The following is a 25,330-nucleotide window of genomic DNA, read 5'->3' on the forward strand; positions in this document are numbered from 1 at the left end:
CACAACTAAAAGGAAGAGACTTGATAAGTAGCAAGGAGACAGGCAGCACAGCTCCTAGGGCACAGACTCATTGCATCCAAGCTGTCTAAAACCATACATAACTGTGATCAAATACCATAGCAGGCTGCAAATTGGAGAAGCAGGTTGCATGATTCCACCCCAGAATATTCTGGTTTCTTCTCAGCTTATGTACACCTTTCACCTTTTACTACAGATTCCAACAGGAATATCGATTTCTGAATTTCAATCCAAGTTTTTGCAGCCTCAAAGTATTTGCTGTGGGGATGAGTTCAGCTAGATACCATGTGTCCTCATTTCATCAACACTCTAGACTTTTTCCTTAAAAATAATCTTCAACACTTCTGAACAAAATATGCTTGACATGAAATCAATGCTGGCATATGGGAAACAGGAACCAGAAATAAACGCAGGCAGACCCAAGCTGACTAGGCCAGTTTCAAGGCTACATGAGGAAATCTACCAAAGAGTTGCAACACCAGTAGAAAAAGATATGTAAAACCTTACAGAATCTAAGGCTTTCTCTTCTTGAAACTTCATACTCTACCACAAGGGGAGATGTAAGAGTGATTTAAGTAAAAGCTCCAGTTGTCACCACTGGTGAAAAGTCTAGATACACACCAATGAGCAGCAAACATTTGAAGAATCATGATGCAAAGCTAGAAAGGCTCTGCTATTTTAGAAATATCTCCTTTCTATTTTTTAAGCTTCATGACTGCCAAAGCCAATCCCAATACATTTTCAGACGTGACTGGCAGAGTTTTCAGAAACAACTATTATTTATAAAAAAAAAATAAAAGCATATATAATCAGAGCTTATCTAAGCTTTTCCATTAGAGTATATGACAGAAAATGACTTTTCAATAAGCCAGCAATCCTTGCATGCCAGGGAGGTCAGGGGGAGGGGTGAATCCTTTCAGGTTTGCCAGAACAACTAAAACCCAAGAATGTTTCAGTTTAAAGGTAGGGGTGGGAAGGAATCAGTTTTCCTGGTGCCACAAGCCAGGCATTATATTTCTCTTATTCCTTTTCCCACACAGACACACAGCCCAAATCCAAACCTTCCAATTTAGCATTTTGAAAAGTGGTCAGGCTGATGAGGAAAAGGAGGACTTCTCTATCAGCATATACTTTCATCACCTTCCCACAAAGAGTAGTTCTTATTCCACATCACAGAGGCAGAAGCTATACCTGTTCACAGTTACAGAGGAAAAAAAAAAAATCACTTAAACTCAAATAATTACCAAATTACCAAAGTCAAAATGAGTCATTCTTATCCAATAGGAGAGGACCGTGGGGGAAATACTGCTCAGAGGGTTTTAAGAAGCCAAAAAGCAGGAAAGGTGAAAGGGGAGAAGTGTGTGCACACCACATGCTGCACGCAAAGAGGTCCAGGACACTGAGGCATGGAGACACAGGTGCTTTGTGGAGGAGGCAAGCAAAGCCTCATCTGTGTTTAACTGAGCCATGAAATGACTCCTAGAGCTTTCTTGCTCTGATCATTCCAGCCCCAACACAGACACGCTTGCAACAATCTCAGTTCATTTGCCCTAAAAGCTCTGGGCAGCTTTCCTCTTGCCAGCTCTCCACTCTGTGCAACATGATCTGCTTCAGGGTTTTCATGCTAAGCATTTGGAGCACATTAACTGTTTGCCCCTAAGTGACCAAGATCCTGGACAAAGCCTCTATACTCCATCTGCATATTCAGGACATGCTTGGTTTTGGGCAAGCACCAGAGTGAGAAATAAAATCCGCCAGAATGGATACCCCCAGCCCTGTGTGCAGAAAAATGCACGTAAGGTTTCATTAAACAATCAGGCAACACACATCTAAAGCATAAGGACATTAAGTGGCTACTTCTGACAGAACTCCAGAACGACCCCCAAAAAAAACATGTGAAAAAGTTTTGCAGAACCAGAGCTCAAGCCATCCTGAAGTCAATATACAATAAAGCAGATTCACAGCACAGGTCATCAGCTTCAGCATCTGTAATCACAGGCTGGGTAGCAGGGCAGACCATGAACCACTGAATTTAAATGAGAACTGAGATTAGCCAAGTAAAGATAGGAAAGGAATCAGGCAAGGTAGATGCTGTAGAATCAGGGAAAGGACAAGTCAAGAAGTCAAAATATTGATCCCCCACCCAAAAAAGCACAGAAAATGGAGTAGGATGGAAAGGATCACACTGGAGGGCACTGGGAAGAAACCTCTTCAGGCACACATCTCTTAAGCCTGAAATGGAATGGAGAATTCCCTAAAACAAATCGTCCTCTGATGTCAAGAAATACCTGACGTAGATATGAAATACCCCATTGCCCCCTGTCCCCCTGCTATCTAGATCAAGTAGGACAAAGGCTGGCAGTCAGTCCTCTGACACTTCAATGAATAAAAGCTGGGAAGCTCTGGATGCACAAGCAGCTCTGCGGGCTGGAGTGTGAAACCACAGTTTCCTCTTTTTCCTTCCATGGCCTGCCCAATTCCCATGCATTTTGAGAGTTTATGAAGCCTCATCCAAAAATACAGTAAGAACCATTTTTTCTGGCAAGTCCAATACCCACACGAAAAAACGCCAGAACCAAACTTGCTCACTTGTCCTCCACTGAAATGAGCATTATCAAAAAAACAGTATTTGATTCTGCAGCGTTTGGAGGGTCCCAGCTGAAGCTGTCAGTGATCTTTAGCATGTGGATAAACTTAGGCTGCATCTCTGTGGACTCCAGCACAGGGAGGAAATGCTGAGCTTACCACATCTCAGGGATGCCCACTTGTGAAGCTCATTCTTAACTACTAGCAAATGTGATCTCAACCATGTGTACTAATCAATACTCCAAGTAAGACCAAAACCAAAAAGGAAGAGAAATCTAATTCCATCAGACAGTCCCGCTCCATCCTCATCCCTCATTAAATCTGCCTGCACAGGTGAAGCAGATCACCACACAAAGCACAGGTGCAAAACTCAAGATAGCTTTCAAGGAAGCAGAAACCAAGCATAGCAAAAGTAGCAGTTGCTGCTTGGCCCAGCTCAATCTGTAATTGCTTCCTCTGATCAGTCTACTTTTATTCCTTGGTCTCCTTTTCTGCTTCTTTGGGAGTGGAAGAGAAGGGAGGTACGTACACACAAGCACTAGACTTCTTTTTCCCCTTGAAAAACAAACGAGCTGTTGGGTTCTAATTTGAAAACCTCTACCCAGCCCTCACAATAATAAATCTCTTGGACTATTAATCACCTTGGTACAGATCTCTCTTCTCAAAGGAAATGGGCTCTCTCTCTCTTCATTAGGTGCCTGTGTCTACCAACCATAGCAGAACCTCATTTCAAATCCTCTTTGATGGACGGCTAGAGTTAGAGGAACATACACCTCAATCTCAGAGGAGAGAGGTAAAGATTTACTAATTAGGTAGGACAATGCACATAAAACTGGCTTTAACACCTGACCCAAAAATAGCACTACATCTTGAAACGTCAGGTAATGTACAAAGCTCTGTAAGTATATCCCTCAAGTAGGTATGTGCAGAAATGGTGAATGGCACGTCGTGAATCCACAACACATTTTTATAGCAAGAAAGTATCTTCTATGGTTGTGCTCCCTGCAGGTGAGAAGGAAGTAAGAGAAGACCTGACAAATCCTAGGTAATCAGCTACAGCACACGGGGACAACACTACATGGAGAGAACTGACTTCCCAGTCTGGAATGCTCTCTCAGTGCTCTGAAAGAAAGCTATCTCTGAAAGATCCGTTATTTGGAGAAGCTGAAGCTTAGTAACAGGCAGGAGGCACCCTAGCATGCTGCCTTTTATAGAATATCAGCACACAAGCTAGAGGCACAATTGCATAAATTGAGGAGACATTCCCATTCTTCAGAGGACCTAGTCTCCCTTCAAGCCTGCCAACCTTCTCCAATCACTTGTCCCTTTTCAACTCCAGCCTACTGGTCCCTCTCAAATCGCTTCTCCACCTCTGCTAATGTTTCAAAAGCAGGTTGATTTGCTAATCCAGAGCCAGACTGTCTCTGATGCATTTGCTCACATTAAACAGTCTTTCAAACATTTGTGAGAACTGAGGGGTCTGGAAAGGACTGGAATAGGAAACAATATACTGATGTGTGCCAGACCTCAAATGGTAGAAGCTTATCTCTTAGCAGTGTTCTCATTTTTAACAGTTCTTGAAGATATTCCTGGGGGCAGCATTTTGCTCTGTGCTTCACACTGAAGAAACAGAGAGAATCCTCATACACGTACTCTTACAATTCAAGGGATGTCCAAGCTGATTTTCATTCCAGCATTCTACTATCAGAAAGCTCCCAAAGCCATCAAGCAGAACAAAGGCAGAGCAAACTAAAGACCTGAGATACACCAGGCTTATGGCAGATTTCATTCTTGAGCACATTTCTCCATGTAGGTTTAAATGCTTTCAGTGAAGAGGATGCTAAACGCTCTGCAATTCCCAGCTGGTAAGCATGACAAGCATGCCTGGGCATGATGAACACAAAGTACCATTTGCTTCATCTTTTCAGACAGTACTAAACCATTAGCAGGGGTGTGCATAGGAACACGAGGAAGAGGACTGATTTAAAAATGCAGCTTCCAGCTTGTCTGCCTCAGGCTTGTCTTCTACAGATGCTGAAGCCAGGAGGTACACATAGACATGATGTATGATACAGCTGAATCTAGCAAATGCTTATTTGTGCTCAGAGCTATGGGCACACAGTACACATCAGTGAGATTCTAAACTTCAGCTCCTAATGGTCAGACCTTGCAAACTCATATTTACAGGGTCACAATCCGCCCCTACAATTACCGAGTACATCCTCTGTTAGGGTTCAGCATGGACATAAGTGAAAACTGGTCTTGCAAAGGCTACGGATTTATAGGCTTTGCTATCTCTTGCATACAGGAATTGACTTCTTGCTCAAAGGGAACTGAAGGAGATGCCAAAATTCAGAAGAAAGGTTAAATTAGAGATATGCATTCACGAATTCCATAAATTCATATTGTCTGCAATCTCTTTCAGGGCATACAGATGACAGTGGCTTCCCAAGATGAAGGCACTGCTGCTGTAAACATCCTCCCACTCTCCATTCAAGGAAACACCTTTTGTGCAGATAGGAGCCTTTCCTCTGAACCTTTTTTTTTTTTTTTTTTTTACACATTCCAATGCTTGTATATTCTTCCTCCCAATCTGGAACAGTAAATGCTGTAACTGTAGACTGGCAGAGCAACATACATTACATGCCACGCACTTGAAGCAAGTCTCCTCCTCTTTTTTTTTTTTTTTTTTCTTTTTTTTCCACCTTCCAGTGAGCACATACTCTTTGTTTTAAATAAAGAAACCACCTCCCTTTACTCCTAATCCAAAGACACAACGCTGACATTTTGCCCCTAAACTATTCTTATAGTCCATTTGTACGTAAAGATGTATATATGAAGAACACTCACGCATGCCTATTTCTCAGGCAGCTTCAAGCCACTGGAACTGCAGAACTACGCACAGGCCCCAGTGCACTTACAGGATATTTCCCACCAGCTCACTCCAAAATCCTCTTGGATACAACAGCTCTAATCAGAGGCAGGAACAGACATACATGCCTTGAATAAGTGCTTTACACAGCATGGTCTTGACATTCAGTTTACAACAGACCTGAATTGATTCTACAGATCTTAACCATAAAATGTGCAACCACATGCTTTGGCCTAATAAATTTTGAATACAGTTATAAATTTAAATGAATAAAGAGTAGCATCAGAAAGTTACTGTCACCTGCAGCCTCCTGCAGACTTTAGTTTTCTTCAGAAAAACTAAGACTAGTGTCTCATTTCACATGCAGTCATCTCCTCCTTCTCTTCATAAACAGAGAACTGGTGCTCTTCCTGCTTCCTGGAACAAAACTTTCACTCTGATTAATTCAGTGTTCTCTCATTTCTCCCCCAAATATATATAAATAAATAAATAAATAAATAAATAATTATATATAATAATATTATATATATATACACACACATATAATTTTAGAAGAATGGAGGGCAAGGGGGAATCCCCCAAAGGGGCCCAGTGCTTCCCGCCTTGTAATGAAACCCTGTAATGGAATGCCCTGCACTCCAATTAGGAAGAAATGCTAATTTTCTCCAGTTGAGCACCCCCTCTAGATGTATCTAATTTGTTTCACTGCTTTCATCTCTTCCCTCCATCACATTTTCCTTTAAAGGTTATGATCTGTTTGTGCCCTTCATGCCGCGCCCTGACAAGACACCCCTATGAGAGGTTGCAGGGGCCATGTCGCACTTCCTAACCCCCTTCCCAAACAAAAACCAAAGCCTTTTTTCCCTCCACTGCCTTTTTAAGAAATGCAGAAAGATGAAGGGGAGGAGTGGGGAATTGGGAAGACAATAATTAAAAATAAAAAGTAAGCCCTCTTGCTGATTGTGCTGTTGGTTGTTTCCAACAAAAGGTTAGAGACCTTTGCACCGTGACAAACACCACTATGATCAGTGCCAGGCCAACTGGGAGAAACAGAATCACACAGCTTTCCTACTTCTGCAGATCTATTTTAGGAAGAGCTGACATGCAAGAATACCCTGGTGCAAAAGGTTTTGAAATGCTGAATTGTCTCGCTCCTTGCAGGGCTGGGTAATGCAATCTCTCCCCACCTGCCACAGGGATAGCCTGGCCTGAAAGGACGACAAAAGCTGGCTGAGCTGAGGAAAAGGCCTCAGTACAGTACTTCCCACTCATCCCTGAAGGGTTACAGCTTATTCTGGAAGCAGGGACTTGAGACGGAAAGCACGGGCCTTGCAATAGCTCCTGCAGGCAGCTGTGATGTGTGCTGGCATGGTTCTGGCTGGCTGTGGGCAGGAGAGACCAATCTGGACAGGAGCCTGCCCAGAAGAGCTTTCTACAAAGACCGTACCTGTAGCACACTTGGGATGGACATCTAGATCACCCTGGTGGTAGCACACTAATTCCCTCAGAGATTATAGGGTCCTTTCCACTTAAGTAAATAAAATCCAGACATAATCCTATCTCAGTTTTCCCCAGCAAGGCCTCTTTGCATCCTGCCAGAGTATTCTCAAATAAAACAGTAACCCTAGGGCTGAACCCAGGTCACCACAACACACGCACCTTGCTCCAAGGCTCATCTATTCATTATTCTTGTTCAGCTCCTACCTCCCTTCAATTCTCTCCTTTGATTCTCAGCCATTTGAAACGAAATCCCTGTTGCACATTCTAGACACAGGTTTCACCACACATTGCTTGCCAACACTCTACAAATTCAAAGAGTCCAAAGAACCTCTTAGGAGACAAAGCAGCTGAATGGACTCCAAGTGAAGTTGAGGAGGAACTCCTGGGTTCTACCTGTGGCAGAGCCTGGAACCACTGCCCCCTTGGAAAGACGGACAGTAGAATGGGCTGCACGGGCTGAGCACTGATCAGCCACTTCTTGGACAATAAGATGAAGCTGGAAAAGTACTGCAAGAATGTTTTCTCTTATTAATAGGCACTTTGCTAATACTGCCCAAGATAGTCAGCTCCCTCTCAGACATTTCCTGCTGCAGCCACTGAATCCTGCTGGTCAGAGAGCTATATGCTCCATTACAAACTATTTCCTCTGTACATCTGAATGCCTCCAAAGGCTTCTGCAGAAAGATTTCCCCCTTCTGCCCCCTCCGCAGACTCTGCTCCCTCATAACTCGACTTTCTGGGACCACAAACAGGGAGTGGGCAGGAGGCACACAAAGATTTACTCTTCAGAGTTAGCACCCTCGGCCTTTCCTCCCCCACAAGTCCCCTCTCTATCTGGTCCATGCGAACAAACTCCGAGTGGGAAAGGGCGCTTGCAAGAGGCCTGTGTCTGCGCCGGCTGCCTTTCATCCAGAAGACGCCTCTTCCCGTTGGAAAATACAAGCATTGTGTGAAAACATTTTAATATATTCATGCACATTCCTATAGCTTGCAGGAGCGAGCGGGTCCCAGCACCCTCCCCTCCCTGCCTTCCAAATGATGTTCATAGGCAGCGATGCACTGGGAATGCCACCTGTTTTCGCAAATGCCTGCGACTATGTAAATTGTGGGAAGATGTGGGCCAAGCGCTGCGTTTTATTGTGCTGCAGAAAAGATTTTACTAATTACTTGCCTAAACTCCAAAGCAGTACGCCTGCTTTTTTACAAAGGAGGAGAGCGGGGAACGTGGGGGTGGGGAGAAGAGGAGGAGGGGGAGAAAAGAAAGAGGAAAAAAAAGAGTGTAAAGGGAAAGAGAGAGAAGGAGAGGGAACGCAAGGGATGCATTTCAAAGTTTCTCCAGCAATTGGATGGGGGGGGAGCTGGGCCCAATGTGAAATCATAGAGGTCAAAGGTGGGTCTCCCTCCCTTGTGAGAAAGTGGTGAATCAGGACGGTTTATCAAACGATCATTTTCTTTTGAAACTGGGAGGCAGCGGCTGGGACAATTCTGCAGATGTGCTTGATGAGTTCGGGACAAAAATGGGCCGCCTCCTCCCTCCCTCCCCCCTTTAAGGTCTCCCATCAGGGGTTGCTTCTCCCTCCACTGCTTCCAGGACCCTCCCCTCCCTTCTTCAGTGGTCAGCTGAGACCCCCACCCACTGATCGCTTTTGTGTTCCTGGCCTTTGGACACACTGACAGGGCCCTTTATGAGACCCCAATCAAGACCCCCATGTCACAGGTACCTAGTAGAGATACCAGACCCTTTTCAAATGAGGAACAACAAGGAAAATATGCTGGCCCATTGTCCCTGCACGGCACCAAGGGAGATGAAAGGGACAGGCTGCTCCCTCTCCGCAGACCACCTGCCAATCAACCCCAGTTATTAAGGTCACGATGTGGAAATTCTTTTGACCTACACCTAATCAAAGATGCACCAGGGCCCTTTGAGACAACATGGAGGAAGGTGGGAGGGCAGGCATCCCCCCACCCTCCCCACCCATAAATACAGTGCAGCTTCCAAAGGGAATTCAGTAGGAGTTACCCAGTTAGTGCCGCGGCACGCTTGTCCTGAGTGCCACTAGGGACTTCAACTGGCCTCCATGCATTCAGCTTCAGGAGAGCTCAAATTAAAAGCTCTCCTCACTGAAGAGTTACAGACTGAGCTACACCAAAGGTGGCTCAGAAGTAATAATTAAGGACATGTGACAAGTATTAAGCATCCACTTCCCATTTCTAATAGCTCTGAGCTTCACAAACATGTTCAGCATCGTCCAGCACAGCCTCTGAAGAGGAAATGAGCCTATGAGCTTCCAAAAGCACCTGGAAGAGTGGACAGATACTAGCAGTATAATGTGTCCTTAATATCCCTTGCATGACACTGGATGAAGTTACCTAGAAGACTTTGATGGTGGTAGTTGTTATGACTATACAGAAATCATTCACAGAGAAGAGTTAGGACCCACCTGGAGGTGGGCAATCAGATGGTGGTACAAAATAGAGCATGGATCAGATGGGATCAGAGAAGCATATCCCACCACACAGCCTCAGAGCACTTGGAATACAGACAAGATCACCTGTTTCTGAAAAGATGTTCTGTGTCACTCACTATCAGAGGGACACCATCACCTGGTCAGTGACACAATACTCCTTCAACCTGACAGCAGTGACACAAGAATTGACAGACTGCAGTCTGTAGTAATTCACACACAAAGGGAAAAAAAAACAACAACAAAAAAACCCAATCTCCATAACAGAAACATTTTTCAGCATATATAGGAAGCTTCTGTCAGTGCATGATTTTGAATAATTTTGAAGAGTTATGTGGTATAAATCATGTCTGTCATCACCACCAGCACACATAAGGCCAATGCTGGTGAAGCAGAAACTTCTGGTATCTATCTTGATGCACCATATCTATCAGCAGGTAGGCAATCCCCTTCCCAATCCCACTGCTAGCTTGCTGTCACATCCTGTTGGTGCCCTCCAAAGCCTATCTGTTAGTGAAGGGCAAACAAATGTGATGTTGTGGAGGAGTGAAGACAAGAACAATGTGACAGCCACAGCAGCAAAGCTGCAGGTCTCATTATGCTAAACACTTAACTCATGTGCTGGCTCAAGTTCCTCCACCACTTGCTGAGATTTAGCTCATGAAAGACACTGGTTCATTTCTTCTCTGAGTCTGCTAACTCCTACCAGAGAGCCCACAGAAATTAGGAGGCAGTGGTGATCAACTGGGTGGAAGATGAGACAGAGGAGATTCCAAAAGAGCTTGGGATAGAGGCTGCAGTTCACATCATGTTTACACAAATCCTGCTGCATTTCTTTTCTACTGCAAATCACTTCCGTTAAGTACTAATTCGGAAGTTAGCTATCAGATTCCTAATACTGTCTCCTTGTTTCTCCTTGTTCCTTGGCTCTTACACAGTTACAGAATCAGGTGGAAGACAGGTTTTTTTTTTCTCCTTGACATTAAGCCAACTAGTTCCTACACCTTACCTACAGTAATGCATGGCCTTGTTTAGGCTGTTGTAAGCCAAGATCCAAACCATCTATCTCCTCTACCATTACAGTAAGCCACAGTAGGCAGAGCAAGACAAGAACTCAGTACTGCAGCACAGAAAACACAGGTGAGCTTCTTAATTCAAGGCAATGATCTCCACTATCTCCCTCCTTTCCAATGGCAATGGCAGGCTGAGAACCAGCCTGCTGCTCTCCTCAGAGTGAAAGAACACTCCTCTGGAAGGGCCAGGCTTCTATCTTAGGACACTGCAACTTCTCTTCCCACCTCAGGGCATGAGCTTGCAACTTCTGAGCGACATCCCTGGCCTCATCTGGGAGGAGTAACAGTAGAAGCTGAGCCTAGTTAGAGGCACCTGCACCTGGGGCTCTCACCAAGCAAGAAAGGTCCATCCCTTTCTGTCCCTACCCGCCCCCAAAAGTGACTTTTTGAAAGACAGGGGAGGGAACAGACACCACTCTAATTGTAGGAGTGAAACCTGGCATCCTCCTGCCCATCTACCTTTGCGCTCTCTGATTCTCTTTGAACCTCTGGTACAGCTTGTCAGGTCGCTGCCCTCACAAGAGATCAGAAAAAAAAAAAAAAAATAGGGCAGTGATTACTGCTGTACACTGATTTGCAAGCTGGAGAAAGAGAGAGAGAAAAAGAGAGGGAGAGAACAGCCTCCATGTGTCAAGCTATGAAAGGACTGTGACTGAAGCCGCCTGAAAAACAAACCCTTAATTTAAATGTTAATGAAAGTGCTGAAGAGACATCAGAGGCTTTCCTTTCTCTACAAGGAGCAGAATCACCACGTCTAGAATTTATGGCCCCCTTCAACTCCCCTCTCTCCTTCTCTGCTCCATCAGCCAGAGAAGTTAGGAAAGGAAAAAAAAAAAACCTAATTTTAACATTAACTCCACACTTCCACCCTGGGATGCAATTGCTAAATTATCTGTCGGCAGGACACTGATCAAAGGTGGAAAAACAAAGGCATACTGCACAGCCGAGCAAAGGTAAACAGCAGCTGAGGTCTGGTGAAGTTACCTTCTCCTCCTATAAGTTTAAAAAGCAAAGAGAAAATGACTCAAACTGGAAATAGAAACCTCAGGACATAAGGCTGTCAGCCCCTTTAACTGAGTTTCTTCTGTCACACTGATTAAACAGACACAGATTTTCCTGTGCAAACCAAGCAGCACAATAAAGATGCTTCCCCCAAGCTTTCTGAGACAGACTTTCCCCTCAAGCAAGGCAAAAGATGAGAAAAAATGTCAGGGGAAAAAGAATTTTAAAAAAGCCTCAATATGCAACAGCTCCGAAGAATTAGAAACAGATGTCTGAGATCTAACTCAGCTACTGCCTCCCAAAGCCTGCTCACCTGCCCACAGCCACTAGTGAGCCAATTCACACAGAGACAATATATACATCAGACTATCAGCCAGAAGTGACTACAAGGGAGCGCGCTGTAAGTCATGTAAGCTTCAGTGTGCAAAGCAAAGAAACTGAAGTGAAGAATGGCGACTTGCACAGTTTGCCAGCATGCATGTGATACAGAATTGTTTGCATGCATGATATTGGAGGAGACAGAAAGAGGATGTGTACGTTCAAATGCTCATCCATGTGAAGAAGGGAAAAGAGAATCATTATCACGCCATTAAGAAAGTAGAACAAATTCTTCTTCCCTTCATCAAGGGAACAGTCAAGGCACACGGATAAGACACAGGTGTCATTTTAGCTCCAGATGGTAGAAACTGGAAAGAGAAACCGATACTCATTTCCTGCTCTTCAGCTCAGGGGTGAAAGAGCACCAAGTTAGTTATGATTACTGCATGTATCTAGAAGTCTGCACAGATCACTTTCTGAGGTCAGTAAGAGATGGTACTTAACACCACCACTAACTCTTGCGAGTACACCCAGGGATCTCACAGTTGAGCAAAGCCCTTCCTGCTCCTTCTTAAGAAACAGCTGCAGGTCAGAGTCCCCTCTCAATTATTCAAACCGACCAGACTCTGCAAGAGATCCCTAAGGACAGCAGAACTATTGCTGCCTGCTATTTTGCTGGCAATGCACAAACCAGAACAAAACCCAGTTACTTGTCCCGTGTCCTAGCAGATTCAGGGAGGTTAACTGCACAAAGCTAGGTCAAAACAGAGCACCACTACAGAACAACAGCTCATCTTGATATGCAGTAAGGGATATCCACTGATAAAACAGAGCAAGAAATGAGGGCGGGGGGAGCATTATTAAGCATTTTAACTGCTGCACATTAGGGCTTCATTTGTACAGTTAAAACCATTGCAACACGGTTCTGACTCACGTGGGTTGTTTTGCTTTAATGCAAACTGCAAGACCAGATTGTTCCATTTTCACAAAAAGTTTCCAGATAGCCATAAAAAGAAGAAGCCTTCAAAATGAATCATTTTGATTCTTCCCAGTGGAAGAGAGGGTCTGTCATTAACCCTTCTCTTCCTTCCTTTCCCCAGCATGTTCTGGGTACGTTTTAGTTTGTCTGAAGTTGTCCAAGATATTAACTCCCCATAATATTCCACAGGAGTGGCAGCTAGGTTAACAGAGATTCAATCCACCATGTAGAACAACAGGAGCCAGGTTTCAGCTACAACACTGCATAAATAAAAGAGACCAAGCTACCTTCTTCAATTCAGCTGCTCCCAGAGATAGTCATTTTGAGCACAGATACCTTGTCTTCCTCTTCTCTGAAGTGAACATTCAGAGGTTTGCAAGGAGAGGTTATGTACTACAGTAGGCCAAATGACACAGCTGGACAGGGAGATCATCTTATAGGCTTACACAAAGAAACACATTTCTGCCACAGCAGGGCACATTACAGTTGTGCATTGATTCCTTAGATTGTGCTGAATGTCTCCTAGCTCTCTATCTCTGGTTGCACATTGAAAACCATTTTTGTGCCTCCATCATCTTTTTTCTTGGTTTTAAATTTGGAGTACAACTCAGGAAGATCAGCTCTCACCATAAATATTCTAAAATCTAGATAGCAAATTCTAGTGGCTAAATCTTGCAAGAGAAGCCGGCTTACACTGAAACTCTTTTTTAAACCTGATATCAAAGAATTTCTGAATCCAAGACTAACAACAAATTCAACATCAAGGTTCACTTTTTTTTTTTTTTTTTAGTTATTTTCCTTTCAATGTTTGAGCTTCTCTATCATTGGGGAAAAAAATGCACTGCTCCTTTATTTAGGGAAAAAATAGTTGCATTTCAGTAGTGCAACAAATATCTGGGTTTATATGTATACAAAACGTTATATGCAGCAGCAGCCATAAATGCCAAGCAATTGGACCTCATTTTCCCTATAAACCTATCACTCAAATTAGACAGTGCACAGTGGTCACTTCCCTTCCCTGGCTACTGCCACTTCAGGGAACCACAAAGCATGAAGGTGCCACTATTCCACTACAAGTCCCTGGGTTTGCCTCACTTTGCACATTTGAATTGGTCCACTGCATTCAGGCTTGCCCTGGTCCCTGAGCACACTTAAGTCACTGCAGAAAGTGCTAGTAAATGAAAGTTTAACATCAGAACAGAGTTCAAAAGGCAAATGAGCTGGGGGAAGGGGATTACAAGCAGCTAAGAAGCACGGTTTTGTGTATGTAGCCTCTCTGTAAGAACAGTATTTTACTCACCTGTGCAGAAGAATAGCTTTGGAGACCAACTAAACAGTTGTCAGAGCAAGCTGAAGCATCCTTTTTTATGGATATTATAAGATACTTCTCTAATCTTGATGCAACAGGCAATGTAAGATCTGCTGTCCCAATTGCACTGACCACAGCACAGCTATTCAAAACACCTGTTAAAAACCCAAAAAAGGCAGCATTGCTCTCCCCATCCCCACTACCTTGCAGGACATTGTTAGGGAGCCCTAAAGGAATGAGGCTCCAATAGCATACGTTGATGTGAAGGCACCTCCACAACTGAAAAGGCAGCACAAAAGACCAATCACAATTTTTTTCCCCACAGAGAAGAGAAAATATTCCTACTATTCCATAGTAGCTATACTATAGCTACTATTCCTAGCACCTTTTTTTTGTTGTTGTTTTTCCTCAAACTACTTACTAATTTTTCCCTTAATGGCACCATTCTGCTTGAAGGCCCTAAGGCCCTCCCAGCATTCAGCCCAGCATCACCACACAAAGAGCAAGGAAGCCTCCCGTGTAGCTCAGCACATTTGTGAGAGGGTCTCTCTACAGCTCTGGGGAAACTGGGAACAACTCAAAGCAGAATAGCTGAAAGAGATGCCTAAAGCCAGAAAAGCTGCACTTAAGAGCACAAATATCTATGCAGGGCAAAGCAATTGCATGGCTGTACGAGCCACCCTGACCAGTCCCTAGCAGCACTGCTGTCATGTTGGGGTTGCACTGGTCCAGGTCCTTCCTACTGAAGTTTAGTCTGGAGGTATGGGCACTGTCCATCAGAACAGCAGCCCTGCAGAGCAGGATTACAACAGACAGCAGAAATCCCAGTTGTGGCTCAGGACCACATGGGATACTAATGAAACTTCAGTGACAGAAAGAGAGATCACTGAAAAGCGAGAAGAAAAGTTTCACTCCTGCCCATTAACAGCTGAGGTTCAGTAAGAACACAGCCCTGACTACTCTAGTCTTAGCTCTGGCAAACCTCCAGGCCAGAAAACAGCAGCATCTCCAGAACAGTTTCTAATGGTTGGAGCTAGAGAAGCTCTGTGCTCTATCCCATTGCACACAACTGCTTTGAGCTGTACCCAACCTCTGTTTGTACAAAGTAGAGAGAGCCAGTGGACTCTGAGCAACGATGGGCCAAAATATTTCTGTGGTTGGAGCCTGATTCTACAGCAGTTCTACACCAGCATAACTATCCATTCTTATGGAGGAGCTCCCAGTCCACACCAGCAAGTGAGAAGGTGAAGCAGGAGGGCATGTCAGACATTTAGGAGGAAGTGGAGGCTACAAGCCACGTTCAGCCTCACTGAGGAACAAATGCATTCAATGTCCAAGCCAGAAGGATGGTGACTACAGAGAAGGAAAAGCTTCACAGACAAGCACAATGAGAATTCAGATGGGTGAAATATGGGCTCTTGCAAATAAAACCACAGAGCTCCCCAAAGCAGACCTTGCTAGAAACCAAATATTATCTTTTTGATACTCGCCCTCATTAGACAACAAGCAATAAAACCTATTAGTGAAAAATTCATCTCCTCTGCCCCTTGCCCCGGCCCTCCCCCACCACATGCCCTCCTATTCTGATCCTCTCTCTCTTCTAGGATGGCTGTGATTTGTCCTGAGGAGCGACAGGTTTATAGGTTAGCCGACACCTTCTCTCTGTGGAATTTTAATTAACTTCTCCCATCGTCAATATGTTAAGGAGCAGGGTTCCCATTATACGAGGTCAGCAGCGTGTTTCAGGCCCCTGCTATATCAGCCGTCAAATTGAAGAATTAATGACGTGGCTAATTGGCTCTAATTCTCCACCCCCTCCCCAAAATATGGAGGGGCTAGATGGAGCAGGGGGAAATAGGGCTGGCTACCGGGGGAGGCTGGTACAGTCCACAGTCACATTAAAAAAAAAAAAGAGTGCACAATTTAGGCTCGCTTGTTCATGGGGTAGCTGTTCCACCATCTCCCATTTATCACCCTGCAGGGAGGAAAGGGGGGAGTGAGGAGACAGTGGGTAAATACTGTGACAAGGAGTGCGTGCAGCGTGCACACCACAGAGAGGAACGCTGTCCTCCTGACAAGAGGCCACATCAGTAGGTCATCACTTAGGAGCAGGAAGCAGCATGCCACTGGGCTCTAACCAAACATGGTGCAAGAGCCAGAGCCTTGTAGCTCTGCTGTGAGTCTGCCAGAAAAGGGGCCCTTGTAGCACAGAAGACAGCAAGGGGCTTCTATCTAACATCCTGCAGTAGCATTAATGCACATGGCACTTCTCAAAAACATTATCTATTCCAAACACTTGGAGCAATGGGATGGTGGAAGGGCAAAATCATAGTGGATTCTGAGGTCACTTCCCTGATAATGCCACTTGCTCTGTACCGTTAAGTCTTTGCTGCCTGCAAAACAAGCTCAGACACTTGAGGAAGATAGCACTTATGGGAAATACTTTGCTATTGCACGAGTCTAAAATTCACTCAATGCAGACATCACACAGACAGCAACAACAGCTCTACATTCTCTTCCTTTGGGGAAGGCTGAGTAAGAATCTCTTCTGTATGCAGCAGACCAGCTAACAGTGGAAAGAGACAGACGGATCACTGCTGGTCAGTATAAGATTTTAACAAGGACAGTTCGAATTTCTCAGGAACAGGATTACCTTGAAAAGCACCTTGGAAGACACTGGCACTACCCTTACCTTCCATGCTCAAGTTACAGTAATACACCATCTCCATGAGAAGCACAGCACTACACGCAGTGGAGATTGGAAAACCTCACCACTGACCTCTGCTACTTTCCACAGTTCAGTATGCTCAATTTACCCTGAAAACTGAGCGCTAACCACAGCACACAGCTCCAAGTTTCCCAAGCCAAAAAAACAGAAACAGTTTTTGCCTGGCATCTCTTCTGCCACAGAGTGAGAATACAAGTTGGCATCTTCTCAGTACACAAAACCTCAGAGACTCAGCTCGCTGCTTCTAACTAGCAAGGCAGAGCAGGTCAGAAAGTTTGCTCTGCAAGTAAGAATGAACAGGTCCCACCCGAGACAGTAATAGGAACGCAGGGCTATTTTTGCAGCCTCTTATGAAGGGACCACTCTGCTGTGCTGCAGAACAAAGATTACACGCTATTCCCTGAACTGCTGCTGCAGGCAAAAGCACCTGATCGGCCGGCACACAGAGCAAATCCCTGAAGTGTCACCCTGGTGCCTCAAAAACATTTGCAGACATACAGCCTATCCAACTCCTTAACTTCTTTCCGTTGGAAATTGGGAATAAAGAGAGCTCAGTTACCTTAATAACGGGCTGATAGCAATGGACCACACTCGATCCTCTGTCTGCACTGTATGTAGACACTGTCCGACTCTGCCTGCGGACAGGGACCAAACCTAAAGAGAGAGAGATGCACGTTATGCCACGTAACCCAGGAGGCAGGATGCACACCACTAATGCAGTGCTGGAAGAGCTGCCAAAACTGCCTCGCTCACCTTCCCTGATACCCTCTCCCTGAATTCCCATTACTTATTTCTGAGGAGCAGAGCCTTCAATCACTGGCAGAAAGAAGCACTTAACGTTACAATGACTCAGCTTACGAATATGATTTTCCATCCTGCTTCACCACAGGGAACAGAGAAAGCACCTCCATCACCACGTGCTCTCAGGCAACACTCAGCACAGAGATTTCTCTGCCTTAGTAGTTAAATAAACAAGAAGTGAGATTTGATCAGGCCTCTGCTGTTCCCTTTAACGGTGTGGGAAGACTTTGTGCCATCCCTGAAAATATTTCCATTCAGTTTGTCTACAAAATTAATTGTTCACTACCCTGTAATGCAGTTCTGTATAAAGCCATTCCAATTGGACCAAATTTCTTAAGTGTACCCCATTTTCAGGGGCCCCCCTTTGCTCACTGACAATGTGAGAGAGATCTCTTCCCTCCCCCATCAGTGAATCCATGCACATCTCCATCCACAAATTCACCCTCCCCGCCACCTTTGTTTCTGGGTCCTTATAAAGTCTTACTGAGCCTCTGCTTGTGTTCTTCACTTTCCCCACCTTGCCCTCATTCTTGGCTGTTGGAACTTGAGCTCCTCAGTTCTCCGTAACCAACCCCCAATGTTTCACTTCAGGACTTCAAAGCTGGGAGTGCCCTATTTGTTTGTTTGTTGATAATGCCCAGGATTGCAGGCTATTCTTGTCAGTGGGGAATTTAGCACCTAGTGTCAGCAAAAGCAGCAGAAAAGCTTAACTCTTTTAAGGCATCCCTATCTCCTACAGGTTAAAAATATTGCTCAGAGCACACTATCTGGTGCCTATCACACAGGAATGTACATTAGCAGCTCTTCAGGGCTTAGTCCTAATCAACACTCAGCAGAGCTCTCAATAGCTTAGACACTTAGAGCCCCTTTAAAAGGCCAGTAGGGATTCCCTTCCACCCTCCAAGAGTCTCACTCATGCAAACAAGGCAGCCTACACAAGAGATAATAAAAAATAAAAGGTGAACATCCCGAGAGCCCATCCTCCAGGGAGCACTGGGTGGGCAAGATCTCACACTAGCTCCAAGAAAAAGAGACTTAAATTTCGCCCTAGCCCTAAGGAATTTGTTCTCAAGGTCAGGGAAGGTCTGTCCTCCAGCTGCCAGGGAAGCACCAAGAAGGCACTCTCCCAGCAAAGAGGCTCCACAGAACAGAAAGAAGCAGCCCTGCTTAAATGTCAGACAAGGCAGTATCAAGGCCTTGCTCCCAGGAGCCAAGTAAGCACCTCAGACCTTCTGCATCAGGCTGGTCTGCCTGAGGGCAATTTTATCCAGGAGTACACACTCATACAGAGGAACCAGCCAGAATAGATAGGGTAGCATTGTTGAGCAGCCTTGCCACTTAGTTATCAATTATCACATATTTCCTATAAAACCTTAAAATTGACATTTAGATCTTCTTTTGCCCCTATCTTCCCCTCTCATACAACAGGAGTAGCAGTTTTTCCTCTTAACTCCATTAATGGTTTAAGATATGTATCAGGGATCAAGAGTGCATCCGGCACTGAGCAACAGTCAAAACATTCAACACGCAGCATTCACTACTAACCATAAAATGAGAGACTGGGAAGATGCTACAGATGCTGCATTGTGCTAGCAGGACACAGGACAGGGTTTTTTCCAGTTTAAACCAACAGCTGAATATACTAAGCTACTGCTAAATCTTTCCAAAAAGCTTGGCACAGAAAGCATCTCTGAGATGTGAGCCTATGCCAAGATACCCAGCGCTCCTCCTGCAGAGGGAGGGCTCACAACAGTTTTGTTGACACTTAGATGTTTGTGGCATAGGACCTCTGAGGTCACCACTGCAGCAGCACCTGCAGCAGCCAGAACGTCTCTGCTCACCTTTGCTGTTCTGTCCCGGGAGCCACTGACAATGAGGCCACCTTGGAAGTCCACACAGTTCACCTCTTGTTCATGTGCAGAGAACTTGACGCTGTAGGAGCCATGGATCTTGTGAAGGACAATATTTCCATCTCTGAAAAACACATCCCCAAACAGAGAGACTGTATGAGCTGCATCTCTTCTGGCTAGCCACGTACCTTCCACTAACATTTGGCAATGCCACTAAAAGACCAGCACTGATCTGTCATGGGAGCAGAAACTCAAACAGCATCATTAACCCTCTACTTCTCACACATCATTTGTTCTCCCAGAATCCTATCTGGATTCCACAACGGCCATTCAAAGCCTGATCTGCTGCACGTGATGTTTTCTCTGGTAAACCTTCCACCAACCACTTTGTGCTAAACCACAGAAAGTAACAGAGCATCCTTCTCCCGCTTTCCCTCTCCTGCTTTTGGTTAGCCAAAATCCTGGCTGGAAGCTGAATGGACGGAGTAAGGGAACAAGAAAGAGGTCATTCTCTACCACATGAGAACCTCAGCTTTTCATTCATTTCAGAGCAGCAACGCAGGGTATTGTGTTTTGAATTAACTGTAAGGATACTCAGACACTTTTCAACCAATACAGTAACTGGGACTTTAAATGCATGCCTTCATTTTGACCTGAATTTTAGGCTACAGTTCATAGGGGAAGTGTGAAGGCATCCAGGACAGCTAGCCATGCTTGCATCTCTCAATTCTGTGCTGAAGTATATTAACAGCTAAAACATTATATATAACAGGTCTGTCATCTGCTATAATCGAAAAAGACCAGCCAAATGCAAATTAATCAGAGAAATGTGCGTGCTGGAATGCTTGGCAATTTTCCCCCTCTCCACAATTATATCAGTAGGTCTAATAAAGACAAGCTTGTGCCTAGAAAGATTTATGCACAACTGAAGCCTCAGTTCTGAACATTAGAACACGTTTACCCTGGTTGTAACAGGGAAAAGAAATGAACCCTGCAGATCAGTCAGGACTGTGAGGCTCTATACAGAGTAGAACGTTTTCAGGACAGAACCAAATCATAAGAGATGAAGCAGCAGGAGCTGAATACAGCCAAGCACAAAGATATTGGTATAAAGACTGACTTGTCTGCTCTGAGCTGGAGTTGCACAAAACCCTTCCAGCTTCACTGCCATGCTCCATGGGCTCCCATCATTGACCCAACTTACCCCCCTCCACTGACGATGTGGGAGTTGACAAGAACAAAGCGACATACGTCCTCCTGGTGGCCAGAGAAAATAGCCTGAGGGTGACGCTGCAAACCTGTACCATCTGGGCAGAGTTGGTAGGCCTGGATGTTCTCGGCTTGTGACAGATAGAGATACTGGGCATCCAGCTCCATCCAGGGCATCAAACTGCATCAAGGTCGGAGGATTGAGAAAAACAAATCCACAAAAATTAATCACAATAGTAATAATAACGCACACGTAAACAAACTACAGAAAATTGTGAAGTTGGAGCTGCTGGTCACATATAAAAGCAGGGCTCAATGCAGCACAGCTAAGAAGTGATATTTCTTTAGCAACATACAAAGCAGATCACATTGCTAGCATTTTTCTAACCAAGAGCTGAGGAAAATGAAGTGTGGAATCTCTGAAGAGAAGATTGCCAAGACTCTAGTGAGTTTAGATAGGAAATACTTAAGGCTCCCTGACCCCTCTTCACGAGCCCTGTACTTTTAAAGAAACTAGACTATCAGGCATTTGTGAGCTATGTCAAACATTTCTAAGAGACCTTTCAGTACGAAGCTCTTGGCGCAAGCAGTCCTGATTGTCCACATTATTTGTTGATGCTCAGCAAAGAACACAAAGTTGCCTCTGTTTCACATGCATCTCAGCACACGAACAGGTCACGTCAAATAATGTCTTCCCATGAAGTCCTGCACCTACTACACATATTGCACACTGTTATATATGCCTGAGGGCATCCAGAAAATTTGTGCTGCCCAAGTAGAGGAGGTATTTTTCCACATTCACACCTTTTCCACTGCTGAGCTGAAAGCAACTGCAGAGCAGACTCTCTTGATTTATGTTGCCCACCTCTCAGATGAGCCCATACACCTCTTCTGCCTCTTGCTATTTATGGAACAATGACAATTTCCTACATGGGGTTCCAGGCAGTAGACTGCTAAATGATCTGTTTGAAGACTGAAATTGAAAGTGGAAAATATGCTTCAATCCTGGGAAACCAAGGTAAAGAAGACACTCAAGTAGCGTCTGAATCAAGTTTCTCATCACAACAGATTCATTGATTCTTGAAACAATATCAAAATAACAGAACAGCCTACAACGTACCTGCAGGTAGTAAGCTCTTTGTTGAAGATCTTGCTTTTTGTGTCACCTCTTAAGAATCAACAAATAGGCCTTCTGGACATGGGGTCAGATATAAAGAGACATGGGGCTCACATCATATGAGGCACGGATGTGTAAAATTGTCTCCAGTCTGCACAGCCATTGCCAAGCACACCAATACCCATGAAAATGTTGAGCAAAACCAAAGCCTTTCCGTAGAACATCCTTTCAGCTATCAAACTACTCAGAAAAGCTGTTCTGAAAGCATAAAAATATGTCTCTCTTTTTCTTGCAGAGCATTCATTCTCAGAGGTCACAATTTTCTGCATTAGTAGAGGCATTACACACAGCAGCCCCTCAAATCATCACAATGAGGGACTAGAAGCAAGCAAGAGAACAATGTGGATTACTAGACAGAAGGTTCCTGCTTCCCTGTATTCCTCTCCAATAAGAAGCTTGTCACAGGAATAAAAAGCTGAGCACAGGTTATTTGCAATTTGGTCTTATGCAAGGGAAAAAATAAGAGGCATCTTTGGAGCAGCAGCTTTGGTTTGAGGCAGGCTTTGATTTTCTTTTCTTTCCTGCACTCCCACGCAGTTCTCTAAAAGCAAGTGAATATCCAGCTTCCCCAGCCCACAGCCAGTTTCTGTAGCTCTCCTCCTGCCATAGTTTAGCTTTTTACCCTTTTCTATGGGTTTTTCATAAGGAGGAGTAGCAAATTTTAAAGTAGGACAAATGAAAATCAGGGGATACAGCTTGGATGATGGCCTTATTAAATCAGTCCTTGCATTTTCATTTGGGAAGCTGGTTTAGTAATGATCTCTAACAACCACAGAGCCTGTCTTCACAAATGGTCACAAGCACTTCAAAGGCAGGTATACAACCTGCACCAAGAACCACTCTGCTCATTACAGCTGTTCCCAGGACTTCACACAAGCAGTGGCACATTATCCACCACTTCAATCTACACAGCACAAAAAGGCATGAAAGCTCAGTAGCAGGTCCCTGTTCTTCAGCAGCTAACAAACCATAGTTCTTCTCATTTTTCCTTCTGTCTGATGATGTGAAAGCTGAAAATTTAGATGTGCTGTTTAGATAAGAGACACATCTCAAGCTTTGCTTTGAAAGCTGAGTATGCCTTTGCAAGAAAAGCTTTAACAACAACCTCCTCTCATTAATGTCAAATATCCATTTTGTTAGTGAAGGAGGGAAGCATAAAACAGAAGAAAGAAGAAGCACAAAGTAAAAGAATAGCAATTAGCATTTTAGATTTGTACATCCAAATTGAGAGCAAAGATAAAGCACTGGAGACAACACAAGCATTCTGAGGAAACATGCAAGTCCACATCTGAGATCAAGGTATGCTCACTGTGAGAGCAGGGCAGAAAATCACTCATGGTACACAGCAATAGACAGGCACACAATAGTCTGGAGTCTGCAGGCAACATTACTAAATCCAACTAGAAGTGCACAAATCAGAGCAATGCCAAATTCAAGCTCTTACTGAGAGAGGAACTCTCAACTGGATGCCTCATCTCTGGAGGTATTCAAGGCCAGGCTGGACGGGGCCCCAGGCAATCTGATCTAGTGCTTGATCAAATGGTTGGCATTTGACCCCTGCCCACAACAGGAGAGTTGGAACCAGATGATCTTTGAGGTTCCTTCCAACCCAAGCCATTCTATGATTCTATGAACTCAGAGTGAAACCCTAGAGCAAGATAACAACTACAGTTACCCCACATCCAGCTAGACAGCATAATCCAAAATAGGCCATTGACATCACTTGTAAAACCCCTTCGATCAGAAGGAGCGTGAAACACCTCATTTTGGAGCACAGAGGCAAACCCAAATCCCCTCAGCAACAGAAAGAACCAAGTAGAAGAAAACAGAGCCACTTGCTTGCATTTCCATTTCAGGACTGTCTCCCTCCGGCAGCGCCCGTGCCTCCAGTTTTGAGAGACTTTCACCCTTTCCTTCACTGGAATGCCAGGTGCTCTGCAGACAAAGGAAGAAAGATGAGATTAGCAACCGTGACTGATGCTACACAGAGAACAAATACACCCAAGCTGCTCACAGGTTCTCACTGTGGTTCCACAAATGATGAGCTCGTATACACTGATGGTGCCAGAGCCACACTAAAGGAAACGCACTTAGGGAAGTTGATGAGAAAGGAGTTCTGAGCAGAGTGAGTGTTCATCAGCAAAGAAAGCCAACCACAGTGCTCACTACTGTACAGACTTTAGATCTGATCGCGACCTGATCTGGTACACAGATAGAGGCTAAAATGAAATGTGATCAAGTCTACACGCAAAGAAATTACCAGAACCAAAGAAACAGGACACCATTCTAGTGGAGACTAAAGGACAGTTAGGATAGGGACAGCAACAGATAGAGGAACAGAGAGAGGAAACACCAGTCAAGAGAATACTGAAAGTAGAAGCTAAAAGTGTCCAGTCAGAAGAGTAGTAAAGAAACTGCTCCAGACCCTTATCTGCCTAACTAGAAATCACAATAGATTCAGACTACAAATAAAATTCATTCATGTGTATAACCACCCAGTGCACACACACCCCAAGTAAGATGGGCCATCATTTGCAGCAGCTCACCAAAAGAAAAAGAATTCCACCTGGTTGCTGGGAAATTCCCTACTTCTAGTCAAAGTTACTGAAGGTTGCTAAAAGAGAGACTCATACCCAGTCACTGGGATACAAACCAAAATTATGGAACAAGCCAAGATCAGCAGAGCTCAAAAAGTGATAAAAGGTAAGTACTACAGACACCTGGGACCCAGGTCTCATCAGTGACTACATGAAGTTACCCAGTTGAAGCAGCTGTTCAACAACTGTTTTGCCTTCATGATCTAGAATTGATTAAAGATTTAAAAAAAAAAAAAAAAGTAACATTCAGCTGTAATACCAACCTATCATAGTATTAATTATTCAACACCACTGGTGGAGCTGCTAAGGTGGAAAGGATCAGTAAAGTAAATAAATACGTAAATAAAATAAAAAAGAAAGAAATCATTGAAATTATTCTTCATAACTGGGTGTTGTGAGCCATTTACTAGGCTACAAAGAGAGTTTTTTCCCTTCTCATGCATTTCTCAGCTGCGAATGTTCCCAACCACATGGGATGAAAGGAAGACCCTTAGATCATTGATAGATGGGGACTGGTGCCCAGCCAGGACCAGCTCCTCTTCACATTTCTACCATGCCCCCAATCCAATTCCATTTTTGGGTACTCTGTCATCTTTAAAACAAAGATTAGCTCTCTGTAAATAAACATCTCCTGTGGTTGTTAATGGGTGTAGGAATCTCTAACCTGGCCCTGCAGCTTGGCCAGATTCTCATTTTCCCAGCCTTCCTTCCATAGCCTCGGGCTCTTCAGGCCTTTTTTTTTTTTTTTTTCTGCTCACCCTTCCCTCCCCTTTTCTATGCTTTCCGGCACTTAGTCACCATTATAATTTGACTGCATTCCTGGGCTTTTGACCCATTTTAAACAAA

The 25,330-nt window shown here is 44.4% G+C and overlaps 1 protein-coding gene across 1 annotated transcript in view; it reads right to left on the bottom strand.

Moving 5' to 3' along the window:
- Nucleotides 1–25,330, bottom strand: part of FBXW4 (F-box and WD repeat domain containing 4) — a 59,000-nt gene that overhangs the window by 24,472 nt on the left and 9,198 nt on the right. The window contains exons 2-5 of the mRNA XM_052676698.1: nucleotides 23,727–23,822; nucleotides 20,706–20,891; nucleotides 19,493–19,625; nucleotides 17,410–17,504 (exon numbers count right to left, since the gene is read on the bottom strand). Coding sequence (XP_052532658.1) covers nucleotides 17,410–17,504; nucleotides 19,493–19,625; nucleotides 20,706–20,891; nucleotides 23,727–23,822 — 510 coding nt within the window. The remainder of the gene's footprint in view (nucleotides 1–17,409; nucleotides 17,505–19,492; nucleotides 19,626–20,705; nucleotides 20,892–23,726; nucleotides 23,823–25,330) is intronic.

Source organism: Tympanuchus pallidicinctus, unplaced genomic scaffold (genome assembly GCF_026119805.1).
Source record: "Tympanuchus pallidicinctus isolate F22 unplaced genomic scaffold, pur_lepc_1.0 scaffold16, whole genome shotgun sequence".
Classification (NCBI taxonomy): Eukaryota; Metazoa; Chordata; class Aves; order Galliformes; family Phasianidae; genus Tympanuchus; species Tympanuchus pallidicinctus.